The sequence below is a fragment of the Emydura macquarii genome, unplaced genomic scaffold (assembly GCF_026122565.2).
Source record: "Emydura macquarii macquarii isolate MOO-44397 ecotype Brisbane River unplaced genomic scaffold, CSIRO-AGI_Emac_v2 contig_2988, whole genome shotgun sequence".
Taxonomy (NCBI): Eukaryota; Metazoa; Chordata; order Testudines; family Chelidae; genus Emydura; species Emydura macquarii.
This window is the reverse complement of record NW_027133125.1, coordinates 5631694-5655122: the sequence shown is the minus strand read 5'-3', so window position 1 is coordinate 5655122 and position 23429 is coordinate 5631694. Positions and strand designations below refer to the sequence as shown.

The 23429-nt window shown below is 55.5% G+C and overlaps 1 protein-coding gene across 1 annotated transcript in view; it reads left to right on the top strand.

Moving 5' to 3' along the window:
* The window catches only part of NHEJ1 (non-homologous end joining factor 1), a 113808-nt gene that overhangs the window by 9030 nt on the left and 81349 nt on the right, over positions 1-23429 (top strand). The window contains exons 4-5 of the mRNA XM_067570105.1: positions 4526-4664; positions 7267-7325. Of these exons, the coding sequence (XP_067426206.1) occupies positions 4526-4664; positions 7267-7325 (198 nt within the window). The remainder of the gene's footprint in view (positions 1-4525; positions 4665-7266; positions 7326-23429) is intronic.

The window sequence follows — 23429 nt, the reverse complement described above, 5'->3', positions numbered from 1 at the left end:
AGTGTCTAGCATAGGCCATAGCTCTGCCGTGTTCATTCCTTTGCATTGCATTCATCATTTGTGTGACAGTAGCATCTGGAGGCCTGCACCTGGAGCAGGGCCCTGCTATGTAGGGTGCTGTGCAAACACAGGGTCAAAGATGGTCCCTGCTCCAAAGAGCTTACAGTCTAATTGAGATACAACAAGTGGATGTAACAAACAAAGTCATTAACATGGGCCAGATGGGTATGGGGGGGGGCCGGGGGGCTCCAAGCCACTTGGCTATACAAGGGGAGGGATCTGAAGATATCCAGGGGAGTGGCTTTATGGACTAGTTCAGTTCCCTGCATGCGGCTCACCATGGAAGAAAATGCAAAGGAGCTTGTGGGTGAAGCTGGCCAGCCGATGCTGTAGGCTGGCGGAGTGGAGTGGTGAGGTCGCAGGAGAAGATAGAAGCAGGGAGAGGCACGCTCGTGGTTCCTTGGGAGTCGATCTGCCCCTGCACTCAAACCTCCACTGAAACTCTCAAGTGGAGCAGAGTTTCCTAGATTCCAAGGCCAGAAGGGACCATTGTGATCATCTAATCTGACCTCCTGTAGAACCCAGGCCAGAGAGCGTCTGTCTTCACAACCATTCCTAGAGCAGAGCTTTTAGAAAACCAGCCAGTCTTGATTAAAAAATGGTCAGAGAATCTACCACAGCCCTGGGTAAGTTGTCCCTGGGGTTAATTACTCCCCCCATTAAAAATATACACCTGTTTCCAATCTGAATTTGTCTAGCTTCATTCCAGCCAGTGGATTGTCCTTTACCTTTGTCTGCTAGACTGAATAGCTCATTATTAAATACACGATCCCCATGCAGGTGCTTATACACGGAACCAAGTGGCCCCTTACCCTTCTCTTGGTTAAGCTAAATAGTGGGAGCTCCTTGCGTCTATCGCTACAAGACAGGTTTTCAAATCCGTTACTCATTCTCGTGGCTCTTCTTTGAACCCTCTCCCATCGAAGTTAATGGGGGGCCAGGACTGGGAGGCAAGCAATGTGTAGGCGATCCAAGGAGCGGGGTGGGGGCTCAGTAAGGGGAAGACCCCGGTTTGGTACTAGGTGGCACTGTGCTACAAAGAGCAGGGGTGGGGGTCCTCTGTTCTTGGATCCAGAGCTGACCCCACTGCCTTTGTGGGGTCCAGGCAATGCTGTGCTGCTGGGAGTCTGTGTTTCGGCTGAAACATAAAACTGATGCTCTGACCACCTGGTAATGAAAGGTGCTCTGGCTTTGCAGCTAACAGTGCAGCTCTGACAGAGCTTCCGGCCCACTGGTCCCTCCCAAAAGTCCCCCTGTGGTTCCGGCTGGAAAACAAGGCTTGCTCACTTCCTACCGCACTGTTTGGCAGCTCTGCTCTCTGTTGTCTCATCGGAGGCAGCTGATTCTTTGCTGGGGAATGTGATTCCTGTCTGTGCTTTTCTGTCCCTTGACCTTTGCACAGCGCTCTTTGTACCTGCAGCATGGAAGAGGCTGTCTGTCTGGGGTGATTACGTTTAGTAGGTGGCACCATGCAAACAGCTAGGAGACTCAAAGCTGGGACCAGGTCGAAAATCAGGGGCTGGGCTAGTTAGGAAAACAGATGGCTAGGCTGCCCGAGCAGGGGCTCATCCAACCCAGTCTCCTGCCTGTGACAGAAGCCAATGCCCACTGCTCAGAAGGAGGCGCAGGGAGCCCTGCCCTGGGCAGTGATGGTCTGACTGTCCCTAGGGCAGAGATTGGCACATGCCCTGAAGACTGAAGGTTTATAGCCCTGACAAAAACACTTGTTTTAAAAACTTCTTTATTGCTGTGACTCTGATGTTCCCATTACCCACATTGCTAGCTCATCCCGTTGTGGTGGTTTCTTGGTTGATGAGTGCCACAGGCTAACTGAGCGTGTTATGAAGGAGAGTTTCCTTTGCTCAGGTTTGAATGAATTGCTTTTCAGTTAAATCGAACCTTCCCTTGTTCCTTTATAGAACAAATTGGCTCATAAGGGCTTCACTTCCAGCCTTCTCAGCGCCTCTGCGGGTGAGGCGCGCATTCCTCAGGGAGATGCTCCTCCATCGTCGTGTGCATGGGGGAAATTCGGGGCGTTCTTTGCTCTGACAAGCAATTGTCTTTAAGCCAGTGTGCTCTCGGTAGCTGTATTAGATTGCAGTGGTGTCTAATGTGCACGCGAGGGCGCTGTGCACCTAGCTAATGATTGCTGCTAGTCAAGAGAGGCGGCTCAGTGGCAGGTCATGGGTTTGTGGCTTGCTGGAGAAGCTGCTGAGGCAGCTGTCACTGGGAAGGGGCCTCCTGGACAGGTGGTAGTGCTGCTCGCTGGGGCAGTGCGTGTGGTGCTGTGCTCGACTGCAAGATTTGCTGCAGTGTCACTTAACAAATACTCCTCCCCCCAGCTGTGGAAGGGTGGGACAGGACAGGCAGCAAGGGGACAAGCTGAGAATCCCTGGCGGTGCCCTTTTAAAGGGCATTGCCCTTTGGTCAGGCCCAGCATTGGACCTGCCTGAACGTTCTGATGCTGTGAAATATCTGCACTTGAAATTCTTGCCTTGCTCTTTAGAAGGGAGCAGAGCTGGGGTCTCAGCGACGTTGCTAGTGGGACAGGTGTTCACAGAGTCTATCCATGTGGTGGGCACCGGCTGTGCCGGGACTGAAAAGGCTACAGGGGCTGGTCAGAGCTCACCCTAGAGGCTTATCCTGCCTGGCAGGGTTGTGTGTCTGCGTGCAGGGGTGGAGCTTGCCCAGGCTCTGCCTTTCCTGGGGTACGTGGAGGAGTCAGTCTCCAGCCTGCCCGTGCAGCTCCTTGCACCAGCCTTGAAATCCTTTTATACCAAACCCCCCCGTGTGTGTCAGTGGCCCTGCTGGCTCTGCAGCAGCAAGAGCTTCCCAGAGCTGTGCACATCTCTGCTGATATCCCTGAATTAGCTGGTGCACCGGTGGAGAAGCAATGAAAGGGGCGACACGTGAGCTTTGGTTCCATGTGGAGCAGAGGATGTGGGGCAGACCCATGCTGCTCCCCTGGTCCAAGACACACGGCTCTGGAAAGACATTGTCCAAGAGGGTCGGAGTCCCGCAGCACTATCAGATGGTAGAGCAGGCTGTGAGCCTGCAGCTGCCCCTGTCCCATGTCCCACACCTTGACTGGTGTTTGTAAAGCATTGCACAGTGCTGAGTGTTACTGTTCGTAATGCAGGAGCAGGGCCCGGGCTCTGCTCAGCTGAGCACTGCACCAGCAGCTCGCCATGACAGAGTCCGAGACCTGCACCGAGCTGGCCTAGAACGGAGCAGACTGCCCCCTCGCTCAGCTCTGCCAGTGGAGGGATGGCCCCCGGGGGCCACAGGTTCCAGCATCTTGACCCGAATGGAGGCTGCATTGCATTCTGGGGCCTGCAGTGCCCATGCCTTGCACCATAGGGTGAAAGGGGGGGGTGGCTGCAGAACTCAACCCCCAGCTCCCTGCGGTGAGTACGCCATGGACGCAGGGCCTCTGGGGTCTGTGGTGTCTGTGCGTGGTGCTGTGTTGACTGTACCCCCGCGCCAGGGGCTTGGAGTTGCTGATAGAAACGCAGCACAGAATGCATAGGGGTTTGTCCGGCCCTGGTGCATGGGTCTTGCCCACGCTGTGCCGCAGATGACAATGAGGGGGCTGCTCTCTGTCCATCTGACGGGGTGAGATGGGCCCCTGGGAGCAGAGCTTGACCTGGCCTGACCTGACCCCCTGTGACATGAGGGCCAGGAAGCTGTGGGGAGAGCGTGTCCTACAGAGAAAGTGACCGGGGTTTGAGGCAGAGCAGGGTGCGTCCATCCATGCTGGGGAACAGGGAAGGACCCTCAGCTCTGAGAGGCTTTGGGCAAGGAGGAGATGTCCTGGGCTGGGTGTGGGAGGTGCGGGGGGGACAGCAGCAAGGGCCCCCACAGGGTTTGTAGGTAGAGATTCCTCACGCCTCTGATCTCATCTTCCTGTGAACGTCTCTCCATTTCCTCAAGCCGCAATCTGACAGCTCTGTCCCTTTTGCTTTGTAGTCCCAGCCATGTCTGTTTCCAGTGTTAGAGTGCGTGTCGGGGCCCACGGGGGCTGACTGGCCCAGAGGAGTTGACTGTTGTCTCCTGCCTCTCCCATAGCTGTCTGCTGGATCTCTTATACTGCACCTTCCCCACCCCACGTCCGTCTTGTTCCCCCCCAGCCTGGGCAGTTCTGCACAGCGCCTCCTGCTGCGAGAGAGGCTGGGGCTGGGGTAGACGGAAGTTATCCCGCAGTCAGCGCTGCTGCCCCATTCTCTACAGCGCCTCTCGCGGCCAAGGTTTCTATAGCATTCCCTACAGTGCCTCCTGCAGGCAGATGCTGGAATGGCAGACAGGCATTCCTGGGCTTTGTGCGCGCTGGGAAGTCCTGAGTGGCCGCTGGCTGTAGCTGTTGCCAAGACATTGCTGCTGTCGACTGACCTGCTTCAGTCGCTTTTGTTCTGGAGACGGTCTAAGTGCCCTTCTTGGCTTCCCTGTTTTGTCTTTCCCACCCCAGGTTTCCCGTCATCTTGTGCGGCCCCTCATCCGGATGAGCCTGGCATTGCAGTGCCAGCTGCAAGACCTGGCATCTCTCCTGCTGCAGAAGGATGCTGAGATCGAAGACTACAGGGAGAGTGGGGCTGCTCTCAGCAGAGGTATGGAGGGCTGCTCCACTCCTGGGGAAACCAGGGCTGGCGAGAGCTGGGAGGGAGTTTCCTTCCCTGCACAGGGCTGGCACAAAGTGCTCAGGCTGGCTGTTACCCAGCGAGGCTTGTGTTTCACGTCCAGCTGCTACGGCAGTGAGACGGTAGCCAGAAGCCTTGGGAGCGGTCCCCAGGGGAGAGGTGGAGGAGGAATGGAGATTGTCCGGTAGCCGAAGGACTTGGGGCATTGCCAGGGGAGTCTTTGCTTTACTTAGAGCACCTGGCCCGTGACCAGGAGCCTGGTGCAGATGCCAGCTAGTGAAGGAACTGGAGCAGAGTCAGGCTTTTTTCCCATGTGCAGTAGCTTGCAGAGCACTTGGCGAGGGACCAGGGGCTCCTGACTCTTCCCCTCGGCTTCCTTAGAAGAACATAGGAAGCGTGGCTGTGCGCGTGGCTCTGCTTCCAGTGTGGAGACTCTGAGATGTTAACGAGGGGCCTGGCTTTAGTCCCCAGCCGGCAGAGCACAGTGCCCAGAGCGGGGTGGTATGAGGACCAGCAGAGCTGTCGCTGATGGTGGAGTCCCCTGGCGATTATAAAGGGTGCTGGGTCCCACCCTCAGCTGGTGATGCCTCTGGCATGTGGATTCAGTTTGTGGCTGGCAGAGGCTCTGCATGCGTCGGCCCAGAGGGTGCTGTTTCCAGTGGGTCATGCCCTGCTTTCCACCAGCAAAGAGCTCCTCAGAGAGCTCCCCTTGCACATCAGAGGGCTGCTGAGATCCAGACCAGATCCCAGGATCAATTAGGTAGCTGGGAACTAGTCCACTGCTGCTTGCCTGACGCACTCTGATCCCTGCGTGGTGTGCGGGCTTGCGAATGGGGAGCGGGTTATTTATACAGCCCCTCAGTAAGTGCAGTGCTGGAAAGTGGTGTCAGGCCTCCAGGCCCTGTTGTCTCAGTGATTCCAGCTTGGACTCACTCTCTTACTAGCTGGTGCCACAGATGCCGCCTGGGAGGTGAGGGCTGATCTGTGGCCTTCATGGCTTGTGCATCATTCCCAGGAACAGGGATTGTGAAGGGCGACTCCCCCGCTCAGGACACCTGCCCACTCCTGTGGCCTCCCTTGGTGGGGACAGGTGTGCGTGAGGTTGGCACGCGGCCTGCATGTGGAACGGGGTTAGCGCACAAGCCAGACTGGGCTCTGGTCCCTGCACTGAAGCTCTGGGGCTTGTGGGAGTCTGAAGGAGTTTCATTTGTGGGTGTCGAATCAGCAGCTTTGCCTGATGCAGGAGCCAGCAGGGGGCTGGGAGGTGTCATTCTCGTCACTTTGTGCCCACCCAGAACCTCAGAAGGGTTCCTTAGCATGGCGCATGGCCCGTTGTCGGCGGATGGAGCAGTCGCCTGATCCGCTCTCCAGGAACAGTTCATGGCGGCAGGGGGAGAAAGGAAAGCCGGGAGCTAGCAACAGGGCTGAGCAAGCCAGATATTGGGACCAGCCCCTGGTGGTCTCGCTGGGTTGTCCCCAAGGGCCCGTGTCCAGGGATGTCCACGGAAGGGCTGGCTTTCCTGTGCACAGGAGTAGGGAGGAGGAGCTCCTGCTCTTGGGTGGGTGGCATGACTGCAGTGGGACCCAGGAGCTCTGAATGCCACCCTCTGTTCCTGTGCCGGCTGGCCTTGCTCCTCACCTCTGGCTCCTGGCTTCAGACTGCATGGCGGGACGCCGCTGGAGGGTGCCGGGGCAGGGAGTGGGTGAGTCTGTGTGTCAGGGCAGCAGGAGAATGACCTACGTGGAGACCTTCCCCCACCCTCAGCTTGGCTGCAGAGGAAGTGCGAGACAGCAGCCGCCATTTTTCTGGGGCATACCAAAATGCAGGTGGCTGCCTCTTGCTGCTGCTGCTGGTTTGAGGGCAGCACAGTGGCGTGCAGTGGCTGGGGGAGCAGCAAGCTTAGCCGGAGGTGCAGGCAATGATGGGGGTGTGGGGCAAGTGCTGCCTACAGGCTGCTGGGGGGCTCTACCCTCATGGTCAGTGCCAGCCAAAGCCGTCAGCATTTCTCTGTGAGGGGCGTAGGCCTCGCACCTTGGCTCGTGCGCTAAGATGGGGCCCGGTGTGGAAGTGCTGCTCCAGGCAGCCGTCACGGGGAACTCCATAGGCTCAGGGAGATCCCCACCGCTCGCCACGCCGTCCCGGGGAGCTGGCCGTCATGCCTTGCATCCGCCCGCCTGGGCTGGGAGCCGTGTTTGCTGAACTGCAGAAACCCTGAAGGCTAGCGCAGGTTTCTGAGCTTGCCAACAGTGCTGAAGCTGCGTTTGTCTGAGGGGCTTTGAAACCTGGTGCTGGCTCCAGACAGACAGCTGTGAGCTCTCCTGGGCTGTAATGCTTTCCTAACGGCCCCTGGTGCCAGGGCTGACGAGTACCAGGGTTCCTTCTCTCCCGACTGGCGCTGCCACTGTCCCTGTGTAGGTGTTACACGGCCCAGTCACTGTAGTGTCTGAGCTCCCTCAGGTAATTCAAACCAACAGTCATAAATCCAGCACCGTCTCCCTTCATCTCCCTGTCAGGGAGAGCGCGGGCAGCTGGCTGTGCTCCTGCCCTGCTCACACTCCTGTCTCTCTGCAGGCCGCCTGAGGACCGAGCCCTTCCAGGAGGAGTTGTTCCTGCAGAAGTTTGTGGAAGAGGTAGGGAAAGATGCTGCTGCGTGTTAGTGCGAAGGGGACCTGGGTGTGTCTATGGCAACACAGTGTGGCCTGCTCGGCTCAGCATGGCCCAGCGCCCCGGCCCGTCGCCCACTCGGGTTCGTGTGCCGAGGTGTGCAAGGCCTTGGTTGAATGGGGTAGCCTGGCCTGGTGCAGTTGGTGACTTCGGGGCAGACGGGGCCATCGCTGACTTGAGCCACGCAGCGTGCTGGGCCTGGGTCTCACTGGGTCTGGTGCTGAGGTGACAAATGGGCAGCTGCTGCCCTTGCAATTCCAAATGCCTGCATCCATCTCTGGGGCTATGTGGAGAGGTGCCTGTTGGAAGTGAAGCTGGGACCATCCTGGCTCCCCCTTTGTGACTGTGCCTAAAACAACATAATGTACAGCTCAGCCCTTCTCCCCGAGCTGGGCTGCCCCATGGTTCCCCTCCAGCCTTCTCAGCCCACATCTTAGATCCTTTCCCTCTCCTGGAGTTGCTGCCATCTCCCGTCTGTCCAGCAACCCACCCAGTGAGTCAGCAGAGCCCACTTAACACTTACAGCAGGATCGACAGCTGCGGGTGGGGACTGAGAATCCCTGCCAGGCTGCTGCAGACAGATGTCTAGCCAGGCTCCCCTCCGTCACGCGGAGGCCTGTGCAGTAAGGACTACAGTCACACAGGGGTGGACACTGAGGGAGAAGCAAGCCTGGCTGTTTGCACACAAACTGGTGATGATATCCCCAGGCAGATGTACCTTTTAATGCTTGACTTGCTGTTCTCGGGGGAAATGTGCAGCTTCACTGGCTGAGCCATTGGGACTGCTGCCTTCTGAGCTGGCTGCATTCTTGCTGCTCCTTGTGTGGCACTTTGGGGCAGGCAGCTAGTTGCCCAGGGTATGGCAGAGGCAGAGCAGGAATGGATGGTGGCTGCCTGGGTCTGTGGGGCTCTCTGGAAGGTTGGGGGACAGCTCTCTCTCCCCCAAGGTCAGAGGGTTAATACTTGCCGAGCGCTCCTATTGCTCGAGTTTTGAGGAGTGACATGCACAAGGAAGTGGAAAGATTGCTCAATGCCACTGGCTGGGACAGTGCGTTCCCCCCTCGGTGTGTCTCCCTGGGATCTAGCTCCGTGTCCTTGGACTTGCTCTCTGTTTCATCAGCCGAGAGATCTGAGAAGCCAGCACAGCTGGGTGTGTGTGTGCTGTCTCCCCTGTTCCTCCATCACACTGCCTGTGCTCCCTGCGTGTGCTGTTAGTCCGGTGGTGTGGAGCCTGGCAGAGCGGTTGGTAGGGTTGTCACACGTGGCTGCACATGCTCGCTGGCAGGGCTGTGCCAATCCATGCAGGAGAAGGTAGCAGGCTGGGTGGGGTGAGAAGGGGCATGTCAGGGACAGTGGGAGGGAGCCCCAAGGGGTGAGGTGAAGGTAACAGTGCAGGGCTGCTCTTGGCCGTTTCTACACTGGGGAAATTTACCAAGAGGCCAGCAATTCTGACAGCAGCTCAGCTGAACCAGGCAGACTCTAATGTAAAGATAGCCCCTCCCGTCAAACCTGCCCTGACCCCTCTTCTGGTTAAACCAGATGCTTCCTGAGGTGAGATGTAGAGCTGGGGGGCCAGGAGGCTGTGCTCCACAGTCCAGCTTCATTTGCTCCTGGTGGCTTCTCCTGAGCCTGCCTGTTCCACATGGCTACTGGGAAGCCAAGTGGGCAGGGGGTGTGGGGCAGGTGTCACCAGGGCCAGATTACTGACGGAGGAGCATATCTAAAAGACCACCTTTGCCTGAAATTTGTTTGGCTCCTTCTCAAAAGTTTTTTAGTGGCTAGTAGTTTGGGCAAGTGGCTTTCGAGCTTTCTGGCTGGACAGAGCTGGAGCGGGAGAAGGGAAACAGGAGGAATGCTAACGTATGTAGAAACTGCTGTCTCCTATTCATTACAACCTGCCACTTGGTTTAGCACGTGTCTCCCCCATCATGCACACTGTGAAGAACTTGGGATTTGAAAGGACAGCGCCAGAGATTCTGATCGTTGCACTGGTTTATAAAGCAGAGCCATCACTAGAACACTAAAACTGTTTAATTGTTCATGAACAAATGGGGTAAACTGGGCAGAAGTGACTGGAGGGTGGGAATTAGAAGATATTTTCCGACGAAGGGGGTTTCTGCCAGCAAAAGCTTATGTCCAAATAAATGTGTTAGTCTTTAAGGTGCCATAAGGCTCTCGCTGTTTTGCTAAAAACAGACTAACATGGCTACCCCTCTGGAATTCATCAAGATATTTTCTGACCATCAGGGGAGGGAAGTTCTGGGACAGCCTCCAATAGGAAGAGAGAGGGCAAGACACCTTTCTGGTTTTAAATTGGAGCTTGATAAGTTTATGAATGGGATGATATGATGGGTTGCCTGTGATAGCAGCAGACTGGACTTGATGACCCCGGGTGTTCCTTCCAGGTCTGTGTCCTATGTTAATAATGATTCAGAAAAGGTAGAAGTGCTCGATAAATATTTCTGTTCTGTATTTGAAAAGAAGCAGCATGATGGATTCATGTCACATACGAATGATGAAATACTTTCCCGTCCTTTTGCGCTAATCAGCAAAGCCCAGGAGGGGGTGCCAGTGGGGGTCTGTTACAAACCACCAGATCAAACCAGAGACCAGGATGAGTTACTTCTTAAGCACTTGTCTGTGATGTGTGGGTGGGTGGGGAGGGGGAAATTGTGTTACATAGGGAACTTCAATCTGGGAGACATCTGCTGGAGTTTTCATGTAGCCAGTAGAAGACATCACTGGAGTTTCTAAAAAATATAGATGATAATTTCCTAACACAAAAGGTGTTGTATCCAGTATGGGGGAACTCTATATTGGACCTCATTACAACAGATAAAGATGAGTTAATCACTGGACTGGAAATTGATGGTTGCCTAGGGATCAGTGATTATGATCTATTTACATTCAATATGGGCAAACAGAGGACAGTCCCAACCAAAAATATATATTTGTGGTGCAAGAGCTAATTTCTAAAGGCTGAGGATAACTGTGAGTGAAATTGACTGAGAGGAAAAATTTAGACAGAAGAATGGGAATGAAAATTGGGTGTTCTTTAAAAAGAGTTTATTAGATGGCCAAAAAGCCATGATTCAACAATTAAGAAAGAGGACAACTTTGGCTCAGTGGTAAAGTGAAGGCAGCAATTAGAAATAAAAAGCAATATATAACAAATGGAAAAAAGAGGAAGTAGCTGTTAATCAGTATAAATTGGGAGTTATGAAGTGTAGAAAATTGATAAGGGAAGCTAAAGACACCAGGGAAGACTCCCTGGCTGCCAGGGCTAAGGACAATAAGAAAGAGTTTAAGTGTAAGAGAAACAAAAGAAATCTTAGCAATGGTATAAGCCATTGGTATAGGAGATGATAAAACTGTTAATAATGCAGCAAAGGCAATAGTTATCCATAAATATTTCTGTTCTTTATTTGGAAAGAAGAAGGATGATGTGCTCATATCACATGAGTGATTAGCTGAGGATGAAGAAGTACTTTCCAGTTCATTCGTAATTAAGGAGGTTGTTAAACAACATCTACTTGGGATAAACATTTTAAAATCAGTGGGCCCAGATAACTTGTATCCAAGAATCCTAAAAGAGCTGGCTGAGGAGTTCTCCGGCCCACTGATGTGAATTTTTAATAAACCTTGGAATATCGAGGAAATTCCAGAAGACCGGAAGAGCATTAATGTTGTGCCAATATTCAAAAATGGCAAGTGGGATGCCTTTGGTATCTGTACGCTGGTTAGCCTTACATCAGACCTGGACAAATGAATGGGAAAGTTGGGCTCAAACTTCCAAGGAAGTGGGCGATTCTCCATCTCTTGATGGCCTCAGATCCATGCTGAATGCCTTTCTGGAAGATGCACTTCAGTCATAAGTTACTGGGCTCAATACAGGAGTAACTGGGTGAAATACAAGGGCCTGTGATATAAGGAGGTCAGAGCAGATGTCAGAGCTATTGGCTTCTTCTGGCCTGAAGCTCTGTGAATGCATGAAACAAACATGACTTTAAAGTGTCAATGACTATTTGCCAGTTGGAGAGGAGCTGTCATCTTGACTGTGGTGGCGAGGGTTGACTTGGCATCCCCAGTGGAAAGCACTGGAAATCGGAGACTTCTCTTACCGCAGCTTTGTAAGGCTGGTTGCCATGGCTTTCTAACTGTGAAGCCAGCGCTCTCAGCAGCCCTTTCTGGGTTGACCCCTTGCTGGGAAGAATGGCAGTGCTCGGTGAGCGAGAGACCTATCCCAGGCATTGAATGGAGGTTGTGAAGTAGGGACAGGTATGCCTGAGAGCTGCTTTGACGATTGCTGTTGAAATATGTCTTCTTGCTGGGTATGTGCTCATTTAGCTGTCCAGGGTGTTCTGACTAATCAGGGGGAGTTTTCCGTCAAAGTCCTGGGCTTATTTATACATGTTGGAAGTGTCTTTCATGGTGTTTGGCAAGAATTCATTCATGAGCAGCTGCCTGGAGCAGTCAGAGCAGAAAGGAACTGGGGGGAATCCCAAGACAGATCCAACAGCTTTTATCAGCACAACAAGCCAGTGATGATGGGAAAGTGTAAATAATGAGTGTCTTTTAGGACATCACATCAGTTAATCAGCACATCAGCTAATTACTCTGGTCAGGGCTTCACTGCAGTCAAAGGGCCCAGATTGTCAAAGGTATTTAGGCACCTTACGATGCAGATAGGAGCCTTGTGTGATTTTCAAAAGTGCCTAAATATCTTTAAAAACCTGTGCCACGCCCACTTGAGTTCCGTGTGAAGCTGGACCTAAATTCTGTGGCAATTCCTGGGCTGTTTGGCTTCCCACCCTGCTCACTGAAATGTCGGGGCAGTTTCATTTATACTAAAAAATGGACTTTGTTAATGAATGAACTAGGAGCACCAGCGAGCCAGGCAGTGCTGCACCCACCCGCCTTCCCTGGGTTATTTATTACATTTGCTTTATTTACTTTTTCTCCCCTTTCTCCTTTTCGAAGCGCCACGCATTTTTGTGTTGGCAGAGCACAGCGGCAGCATTGTTGGGGTAGAGGAGAAGCCAGGGGGGCTGGCAGCTGGGTAAGGGGCAATGGTGGCTTTGGTACTTGGGGATTGTGGGCTCAGCACATCAGCTGGATCTATCTGCTAAAATGGGATTTATCTGCAGTGGGATAGTTAACAGTTTTGTGCTTTATGTCACCATTCTTAGGGTTCAGGGTTAACATGCCATTTAGATGAATGTGGCAGGTTGCACCTTTTTGGAGCAAAGGTTTCTCCCTGTCTGCAGATCTAGGAGGCGTTGATTCATAGATTGTAAGGTCAGAAGAGACTGTTAGATCCTCGTCTGACCCTGCTGGATACTCTCTTCACATTTCCAAGGGATCTGCGCGCATGAGAGCTAGAAATGCCCTTTTCTGTACAAACCGAGCCAGCTCGGGCGCTGGAGTGCGATCCCATGGCAAGGGGAGATTTATCCAGTTATTACTGCTCTTTGTTCAGTGCTTTATTGTCATGTTCAGCATTGCCTGGGGGAAGAGACTCCCTGTTACAGACAGCTGCTTCTACCCTTTGCTTCTCTGCCACCTGTACTTTCTTCTTCTCCCTCCCTTACCCATGTGGCTTTCCTCCATTTCCTTCCTGGCAGGAACCTTCATCTCTTTGCCCTAGTGTCTCTGCTCAGACGATCAGAAAGTAATAGTTAATGCTGAGATTTAAAGTGCCACCCCACTGGGATAAATGGGGGAGGCAGAATTATTGCTCCAAGCTATCTGCAGACTCGGGCACAGGTCCCGGCATGGGTTGTGAGCTCCTTGGGGCATGTTCTCTCTCTCTGTGATATGCCTATGGAAGCTCACCTTGCATCCAAGAGGGCTAGGCTGCTGTTTTGCCCGCTGTCGGGGAGGTGCCTGGCACTGAGGCCTGCGCGTGGCACTGGCTGGCAGTGTGTGGCTGTCTGGATGTAGGGTTTGTGCAGTTCGCTGCAGCACTGTGTGGTGAATGAGTGAGCGCCGCTCTTGGTTACTGCGTGGCGCTCCCCACGCTGGTGAGGGTATGCAGAGGGCAGCAGAGCCCTGGTGTGCTTGCAAGGAGTGCGCTCCTGCGTCCTGAAACAGGCGGTGCTTGTGGAACGGCCCCACGCTGCCCCAGCGCAGAATGGCCCTCGCTCGCTCACTGCGTGGTGTTGACACAAGGCCTCTTGCTCCTGGCGCGTGGCTGTGGGGTAGCAAAGCATCACGTGGGGCTGTGTCATGTGCCAGTGGGTGAGGGTCGAGCTCCTGGTGCCATGGAGGTGGCAGGCCCAGGCCAGCCCAAACCGATGCCAGGATGGGTAAATCAATGTCCTAGACTACCACACACTGCCGCCCAGTGCCACTCACAGGCATGGGCCAGGGGCCGTTTTAGTTTTAAAGGCTTTTATGTGCTCTCATTGCTGTGGGATCGGAACATGTCACAAACATCACCCCACTTTACAGGGGGGAAACCGAGGCACAGGGGCCAGGTGACTTTCCCAAGGTCTCACAGGGAGTCATGGCAGAGCCAGGAATAGAGCCGAGATCTCCTGGGTTCCAGTCCAGGGCCTTAACCACAGGACGATCCTTGCTCTCCGTGGTTGGCGACCTACTCTGTGAGCTGGGGGTCCTTTTGGCCTTAAAGCACTTTGGTGGCCGGTGCTTTTTAATTTGGTTTGGGATTTCCCCTCTGACTGCTGCCTGATTAACGCCAGCTAGTCAGCACAGGGCATGCCAGTTCTGGGCAGCGGCTGGGCCTACTTCCCGCTCCCCTCTCTGCTGTCCTGGGCAGCAGGGGAACGTTCCCACGGTGTGGAATTTAGTGCTGCACTGTCCAGTGTCCAGCTGTCACACAAGAGCAGGAGGTTCCTCTCTCCAGTAACCCCTGAAGCCTTGAGGGAAGCCCTGGCCTGTGGAGCCGAGGTTGTTTTGGCCGCTCTGCACCAATAGAGCGGCAATCAAGCCCGCTCGGATAAACACACAGATACAATCAGTTCAAATATAGACCCCAGGCCCCAGGATGTTTCGCCATGAATATTTTTATCTGCTGTGGCCGGTGCACACGGTGGCGGCTGTGCTGGGCCTCTGGCCGTTGTGCGTACTTGGCTTGCAGAGCAGGGCTTCGGCAAACAGGACGCGGAACGTTCCCGGGTCGACCTGGGCTGAGCCAGGAGGATGTGCCATCAAAATAAGCAATGCTGAATAGGAAGATAAACAAACAGCCGGCTTCCAGCGCGTTGCTGACCCAGGCAGACGGGGCGAGTGCGGAGCTGGCCTGGAGCTGGTGGGGTGGCTGAGAGCACCACCCGCTGACGTCAGGAGACCGGGGGTCACAGCCCAGCGCCGTCCTTTCCCACCCCGGAGGCAGTGGGCTGGGGGAGGTGCCCAGGAGGCAGAGTTCCCCTCACTGTGGCAACGGGCTCCCCGCCAGGCTGCATGGGGAGACCAGGTCTCCTGGGGAGGAAGCCTGGGGGGCACGTGGAGCCTGCAGCCTGGGAGGGTCTTAGCGCTGGAGCGGGGAGACGCCCGTGCACTGCATGGTCTCCCAACAAGCCGCTGTGTCGCCCAGTGAGAGTCCCACAAGTGGTGGGGCTGGAGAAATGTCTGTTGGGGGCCCCTCTGCCCTGGCTTCCCTGTGTGGCAGGGGCTGGAAGTGCTGGGCCAGGCCAGCGCGAGGGAAGAGCCTTGCGTCATTCCCAGGTCAGGAGTGAGGCCCAGCTCCTGCCTGCACTCTGCCTGACTCCCGCCGCTCTTCGTATAAGCACTAAAAATAAGCCTGTGGAGAGAAGCAGCCTGTGTTTGTTTAAGGGCCGAAGCCGGTGGTGGGCCGCGTGTTACGCAGGGTGGGGACAGCGGCCCTTAAGCACGAGCCAGCTCCGGGCAGCAGGGGAGGAAGCAACCGTCTGCCTACTTCCTAAAAGGAATGGTTTTAATTAGCACAAGGTGGTTGTGGCTCTGCAGCTTCGGCTGGCCAGGAGCAGGGCCTCCTGCAGGGCACGGCAGCGGGCACGCGGGGCCGCTCGATGGGCGCCGCGCACAGGCCCGGTGGGGCACGCCGGCAGACCAGCTCCTCCCTCGTGTGGCAGGAGTCTTTGGGTGAGAGGGGCTGCTAATGGTTTTTAATCCCCATTCTCCCCCCTCCCCGCCGCGTGGCCCCTGCCCCTCAATTAGACTCCCAGCGTGGGGCTTAGGAAGTGAGGTTAACCCCTGCCCCCTTCCCCGTGCTGGGACGGCTCACATCCTTTGCCAGCCAAGGAGGGAGCTGCTGCTGCCCCTGTCATCTCCCAGCTCTTCCCTCTCGCATCTGTTTCGTTTCCTCGCCTCTTCCCCAGGAGCAACACGGGGGGCTCCAGGCTGGGCCTCCTGGGCAGGTGGTTGCATCCCGTGAACCCGTGGGGCGGGAACCCCAGCCAGCCACGGCAGTGCTCCCTTGCCTTGGCTCGTTGGTCACAACCTCAGAAATCAGCCGCCAACCTGGAGCAGGCTGAGGAGTGACCAGGTGGTCTGGCCTTGGTATGGCTGAGCCAGAGCTCTTTGGACCTTCCCAGGCCAGGGAGGGGGCCGTGTCACCAGAGCTCTGTGGGCAGCTGTCCAGGAGTATCTGGCTCCGGGAAGTGCCAGGCTCTCTTAGCGCTGGGCTGGGCAGAGAGGAGCAGGCCTGTGTGGGGCTCTAGCAGATTAGCTGTTGGCTACTGCAGCGACCCTGCAGCGCTGTGCACCTTTGTGCGAGTGTCTCAGACTGTCCCAGCCTCTCACTGGTAGACACAGTCTGCCTCCCACCCTGGCCTTGTGGTCTCTTGCTGTCGGGGCTGCCCCAGCCCCCAGCGTGGTCGAGTCGTGAAGTTGGAGTTACGGAAGGCATTAGCTGTGCTGCTGAAATGAGGCAGCTCTCTACAGCTTCTTCCTGCTTCTCAGCTCTGGCCAGCGGCACAGCGTGGGTGAGAGAGCACGGGCCTGCCTGTTGTTGAGTGTGCAAGTGTATGTGAGCAGGGGGGTGCCAGGGTGAGCCCGTGTTGCATGCCAGAGAGAGAGCATGTGTATGTGCAAGGGGGCTGGTACAAGAGCGCATGTGCAAAGGCGTGTGACCCACTGAAGGAGGGGAGGTGTGAGTGTGCGCCAAGCCAGTGTGAGGATCAGTGCAAAGGCGCATGTGTGAGAGCACACGGGGGCACGTGCAAGGGGGAGTGTCTGCTTGAGAGCACATGGATGCCTGCACGAGGGTGCAAATCGGCGTGTGACAGTGAGGGTGAGTCAGTGTGCGGGTGCACGTTCCGGGCAAAAGCACCTAGGGGTCCATGCAGGATTTTCTGGGGGGTGGGGAGCCAAGGAGCTGCTGCGCAGCTAGCGCCGGGGGTGGTTTGGGGGGCGATCCCGGCTCCTGTGCTGCAGAGCCTGTGCTCTGGCCTCTCCCCATCTGTTTGCCATTAAGGCATGTGGCAGATGGCGGAGCAGCTTTATTTATTTATTTATTTATTTCTTTGGGCACAGTCAGGTGAGGTGGGGACTTGGCCGGCACTCACATTCCCGGCTGATGCAGGGGAACCACAGGCCGTTTACACAAGCGGTGAGTCAGCGGAGCTGCATGCTGCTAAAACCAGACTCGGCACAGCAGCCCCATGGCAGCGGGCTGCCCGAAATAGAGCCCAGACCACGGGCAGGGAACAAGCCCCCCGGAGCAGGGCTGGGCCCAGCCTGGATGGTTGTGATTCCAGCAAGCCCTGGGTCCCCTCCTGCTCCCTGCCCCTGAGGGCTGTGCCTGGGCTGTGGGGTGAGTCACCGCGGTGAGTGGGCTGGCCGAAGGGAGGGTCCACTAGCGTGTTCCCTCCTGGGCGGGGTGGGGGGCCTGAGGCTTAATCCCCCGTGGCTGTGGCAGCGGCTGTTCCACAGTATTGGCATCCCCCCGTCACTTCGGGCGCAGCACGTGTCCCGGGGCGTGCGGTAGGTGAGCCATCCAGCCCACATGCGAGGAGCCGCTCCTACTCAGCTTCTGTGACCTCAGCAGGAGCACGGAGTACAGCTCGCAGGATTGGCCCATCGGCAGCGTAGAAATCGCTTCTCCTAGCGCTGAGATACAGCCCCCGCTGGGGCACGACGTGGCAGCTGATGACCAGCCCCCCGCCCGTGCTGTGCAGCCATTTCGCCAGGAGGTGAAGGAGAGTTGTGTGTCTAGTTGAACCTGCGGGGTGGTGGCGTAGGGAGGCAGAATGGAGGATGGTCAGAACATCAGCGCTGGCCCCCTGACTCCTGGGAAAAAGGAGCCTCTATGGTCTGAAATCCAGAGCCAGTTCCAGCACATGCAGGGCCCCCTCCTCTGTAACCATTCCCACTCCACCCCCTGGGCTGGTCCTCAGAGGGCGTGTTGTATGACTTGTAGCAAAGAGAGACCAAGACAGAGGGCAGGGGCTGGCTGGGAGAAGGGGGCCAGGCTGGTGGGGGGAGGGCCAGGCACATGTGTGGGCATGGGGCGTGTGTAGCGGCAGAGGAGTGGCTCATGGAGCAATTGATCTTGTGTCAGCAAGCGGTGGTTTGAGCCCGTGCCAGGTCTGAATGGCGACGGGAGCATTGACGGGGGAAAGCCCTGCCCAGAGCCCCGTTCCCCTCCACAATGCTGCAGGAGGGGAGATTCCTCTCGGATCTCCTTCATTCCCTGGGCGCTGGACTGAGTGTCTTTGGCCCAAAGTCTGCATGTGGCTCCCTCAGTCCCCTGCAGCTTGTCTGGAGCCCAGGAGCCCTGCTGGTCCTTGGGGTGGTGCTGTGATGAAGATGCTGCCTGGACCCAGTGTTGCTGGGTATGTGGCTGACCCACCTGCAGCTCGAATAGCCGGGAGCAGGGCAAAGCAGCCAGGCCTCACTGTCCCACTGGGACCTCGCACTGCCCTGGGGTGGACCGGAGGCCAGAGGTCAGAGCACTAGACCTGGCCCGTCCAGCTCACCCCGAAGGCCGATGTGGGGTTAAGCCTGTTGTGCACCCCTACTGCTCTGCCTGGTCTGGTGTAAGGCTGGGGCAGCCCCTCCTCCCTGTGGGAACTGGTTTGTGTACCGATGGGTGAAGGAGCGAACAGCCCAGTGGCCGTGCTCTTGGGGGGTTTTACTAGCGGGACTGTATGACTGATCGGCTGCACTTTCTTTCTCAACTTTTTCCAAAGAAGACAGGCCCAGTGCGGGCCAGCCACTATCCCGGACGGTGGGAAGGGCGTTCATGCTTTGTGTGTGTAGAAGAGCTGTGCTTGTGGTACGTATGGGTAGGAGAGAGATCCTGGATGCTAAGTGCAGATCGCCAGGAAAGGCAGCGTGGTGTAGTGGAGAGAGCCTGGGACTGGAACTCAGAAGAGTTTATTCCCTGTTCTGCTGCCGGCTGCTCTTGGGCACATCCCACCCCTCTCTGTGCTCGGTAGAATGGGGCCTTGCTACTGCCCGCTTTGTAAATGGCCACATGACAATATTATTGTCATGAGGAGGAAGGCCTGGGTCCAGGGCCCTGTGGCAGCTTTCGTTGAATTGCTTCTGGTTCCGTGCATGGGCAGCTAGGCAGGGGAAACCCCAAGTCTCTGCATGGTGGAGCAGATGATGTAAAGGGTCCCCGGTCCTGGGGAGCACCTTGCAGACGAGTCTTTCTGTCTGGATGGGAAAGGCTCTGCTTTAAGCACCGAGGACCAGGCTGCTGGCACAGAAAACGAGCAGGTTTGGAGGAGGTTATCTAAGCTGCAGTCTGGAGAGGAGTGGCGGTGGGGGGAGAAGGAGACGTGTGCCAGGGATGGCAGTGCCCCATAAGGGTGGGACAGAAACTGCTGCTGCATTGCGGGAGGGATGGGGTGAGCACACAGTGCCTGAGCAGGTACAGAGACAAATAAAAAATGGTGCGTGGCTAGAAAAGATGAGCAAAAGGATCAACGTGTCTGCAGCTGTACAACCACACGTCGGTCCCTGGCTCCACTTCCTGTGCCTAGTGGCTAGATCAGGGAGAGAGGGCTCAGAGATGGGAGAGGCCCATGATTAGCGAGCTGGAGAGACCTCCTGGATAGGAAGAGATGGAAAGGACGGAAGCTGTTGGGTTTAGAGAAGAGACAAGTAAAGGGGCGGCGAGATGAAGACTGGCATGGGTGGGGCTAATTTCCCTCTCACAGCCCATGTCCCCATCAAGGGACATTCAGTGACAGTGAAAGGTGACACGCCTAAAACTGATAGAAGGCGATATTATTGCAGGCAACACATGTTAGCCTATGGAACTCTCTGCCACATGATGTCTGTGAGATTCAAGAAAGGATCAGACATGGGCATGGCTCTGACATTAGAACAGGGTGCAAACGGGTGAGGGCTCCAAACCTTCCTGCGGCAGTCACTGGCCACCTAGAGCTAGGGGGAAATGACCTCGAAGGGCAGCTTACCCCAGAATTGGCCACTGTGCAGGCCTCCATGTGCCTGTGCAGCTGGCGCTGGCCACCAGCAGAGACTGGGCGGAATGGGTCACTGGGCAGGCCGTGCGTGTGATAAAATCTCAATAAAGTATTGAGGAGCGTTTGTCTAATCCGAGCCCAGGGGTGGCTCTTAATGTGTCTAACCCCGATGAAAGGGGCCACCCATGCACAGTGCCGCTGATTTGTGGGAGACTGTCCCTGCGGTTGGCCCAGGGTCTCTGCAGGTGGAGCAGGTGGTGTAAAGAGGGGAGAGGTGGAATTCCCCGGGTCCTAGGGAACGCCTTGTAGAAGGGTCGTTCCGTATGGATGGGAAAGGCTCTGCATAGGAGCCGGGCAGCGCTTGTGGGAGCAGGGTGTTTCTATGTTAAGATGATGGTGGGTGAAGCATATTGCTTCTTGGGTTTGCTTGTGATGTCTGGGACCGTTGCGTCACACTGTCCTGGTGACAGGTGCTCCAGGAATGGATGAAATCACTGTGGTTAGTCCCTGTTCTCTGCCAAGCGTCTCTGGGGCCCCATCGGCCCCTCTCTTGGTTGTTCTGTTTGCTAGAATTGAACCTTTCACTCAGTAACACTGGCAGTTTCAGTTACTTGTTGTGGAGCCGTCACAGCATCGCTGTTCATGCTGGCCTGTCTACCTGAGTCTGCAGCCACACAAGGTGCCCTCTGTCAGGGACAACTCAGGGTTAATCTGTCACACACGCTTCAGCTTTGGGACCACTTCACCTGCCACTGAAATGCAGCCAGTGCTGGGACAGAGGGCGGCAGCTGTTAAACAGCCACACAACAATGCTTCCGGCTCTGTAGGGGAGGGTGTGAGGGGGACTCCGTATCCAGCTGAAATTGCAGGGGCAATGCAAGGTGAGCAGAACGCACTTTTCCACGTTGGGCTTTGCCGGGATTCTGGGGCAAACATCCCTCACGAGACCAATTCCTCTGTGTTGGCTGGGGGAAGCGTGGCAGGCCAGGTGCCCCCCATGGAGACGAGGAATCCAAAGGGTCCCAGGAATGGGGGTGACCTGCCCTCCAGTCACCAAGCCCTGGGCAATGATGCTGAGTAACCCCTGCCCCAGGCACGGTGTATTTCACCGAGTGCTTGCAGCCTCCCTATCCAGTGTAAATGACCAGGTCGCATCGTCCCACTCTGAATCTCTCCGCTGGCTTCCCCTTTCCCATCACGTCACACCTGAAACGCTTGGTCTTGCCGTCCAACTCCACCAGCTGTCAGGGCCTCGCCTGGCTTGCTGGGCCAGTCGGTCACGCTGGGGGAGTGACGGCCTTACGACGCAGGCAGGCTGCAGAGAGCTGCTGTGCTGTGCGGGTGGCTGAGCTGTCTGTCTCGCCGCCACCCTCCTTGTCCCATCCTGCCCCTCCTGTTTCACTTGCTATGGCATGTCTGAAATGGAAATGGCAAGCGCTTGGGGCAGGGACCGTATCTTCTGTGCCGTGCCCTGCGTCGTTTTTGATTCATTCTATCAACTAATCATCAAGATGTTCCTTGGAGTGTCTCTGCTGATGTGCAAGATCCTCTCCTTTGCTAGTTCCTCACCTCCCTTCCTGTCCAGCTCCCCCCAGTTGTATTCCACTCCTCTTTCACTACCCAGCTTCTCGTCTCTGTGCTTGTGGCAGCCACTTTCCAAATCCCACGCTGCTCTGAGCTGACTGGTGTGCCGGTCCGTGCTGCGGGGGGCAGAGCATTCTCCAGAAAAGCTCTGGACATCTGTTCAGGAAGCGACACCCCCGTCGATGTTTTATGCCCTGGTGGGGTGCAGTATTAGGCATAATCTGAGCCTCTGAATCGAATCTGGTCTAGTGGCCCCATAGCAGTTCCCTTAGCCTTCCTGTGGCTGCCTGCTCCACGCTGGGTATGTGTTTATCTGAGTAAGGAAACAGGGCCATTCATGTATTTCTCTATCTATTTATACCTCTCGCTTTCTGTATTTAGTGTGTGCATAGGCAGAGAGGGCAGATTATGCCTGGGTGAATGATGTTCTTGGCTCCAGTGCTGGCTGGAATTTCGTCTTGGAATGTATCCTGAACCACTTGAAAAACACAAATAAACCTGTGTGCGCGCGCACACACGCATGCGCACACACGCACGCGCGCGCACACACACACACACACACAGACGACGTATAGAGAGACATACATGTACACCCGGTATTTGTACATTTTACTGCTTCAGTGCATTCATGCAGATACAAAGGGGGGCTGCAGTGAGTCCCACATCTCTTTAGCAAAGGGCCACATGGCCTTCCATTGGAAACCAGGGAGTTATTGAAGAACATAAACACATATGGTCGATAGTCTCCCCCTTCCTTCTCTCAGTGGGCTGAGAACACCCCTCTGCCTGCTCGGACTCTCCCAACACTGCTCCCCAGCAGACGGGCTCTCTGCTGTGGCTGCGCACGGCACGATATTCTCTGCTCCCATGGAGCCACTGCTCCACCCTTCCCCATAATACAGCAGTGGCTGCTCCAGAGGTTCCCAGTGCCGGCCTTTAGTCCCTTGGATCAGTTTCCTGCTCTGGATGCTCTGAGCAAGGTGTCTGTTCCCCGCCAGTCACAGGATTGTTCAGGACTTCCTGGAAGGTGGGGAGTTTCTGCTCAATCCCAGCTGGTGAGCAGTGGGGGCCTAGATCGGAGCATTTGGGTGGCCAAGGAGAGGTGGCATAAAAACAGGACAGGGAAAAATGAGGTTGAATATTGGGTAAAGATTCCTAATGGCTAGATCAGCTGGGCTGCGTGATGAGTCTTCTGAGCCTGCCGAGTCAAGTGGGGGTGGGGGGCACTGGTGCTGGAACCGGGGGGGGAGGGGACAGGAGGCCATGCCCCTGGTTTTTTAACATGGGTGTAGTTTGCGCGACAACGGGGTGGCGCTGTGTCCCCAAACTGTAAGCCTCGGGCAGGTGCGGAGCCTTGGCGGAGGGGCATGGACTGGATGGGACCAGTGACCATTTCCCATTTTGTGACTGAGAAGCCTGAAAATCTCGTAAATATAGCACTACAAGTTAGTTCAGATAGATGTATGTAGGACAGCTGAACTTGGAAACTTGGCCTGCCAGCAGCCCTCCCCAAGGAGTGTGTCCCTGGCTGAGTTTGGGAGAAAACCACAGTGGGTTGGTAAAGAAGTTAGTAATGTTGGTGGCTGTGCTTGTGCAGGGGAAAGCTTGTTTGAAGCGGCGCGTGTAGGGGTGGACATGGAGATTTCCCTCCCTGTGTGCTCAGTCTTGGGTACCGTTATCCAGTGGTGTCAGTTCTTGTGATATTTGATGTTTTCCATAAAGCCCCAACTTCTGGAGTCATGTGGTTATGTGAGATGCTCAGCTGTCATTTATTTTTTAAAGTGAAAATTTTTAGCCCTGCTGGTTGTGGTGGAAAGCTTGAAAACATGACTTGAGTGGGACCTAAAAACTCAAAAGCCAGAAGGCAAAGTAAAAGACCCCACATTTAAAAAATATTGCGTGTATTTATGGGCCTGACTCATGATTTGGCATGGGGTTAGCAGTACTGCTTATCACTGGAATTGCTCAGCAGTTTAAGCCATTAGGCCGCATTAAATCTTTATAGCAGTTTAGTGGAAGTTAAATCCCCGAAACTCTGTGAATGTGCCATGAAGGTCAGACTATTGAGGAAAAGCAGAAGTGCGAGGTCCCGTAGCAGCACTG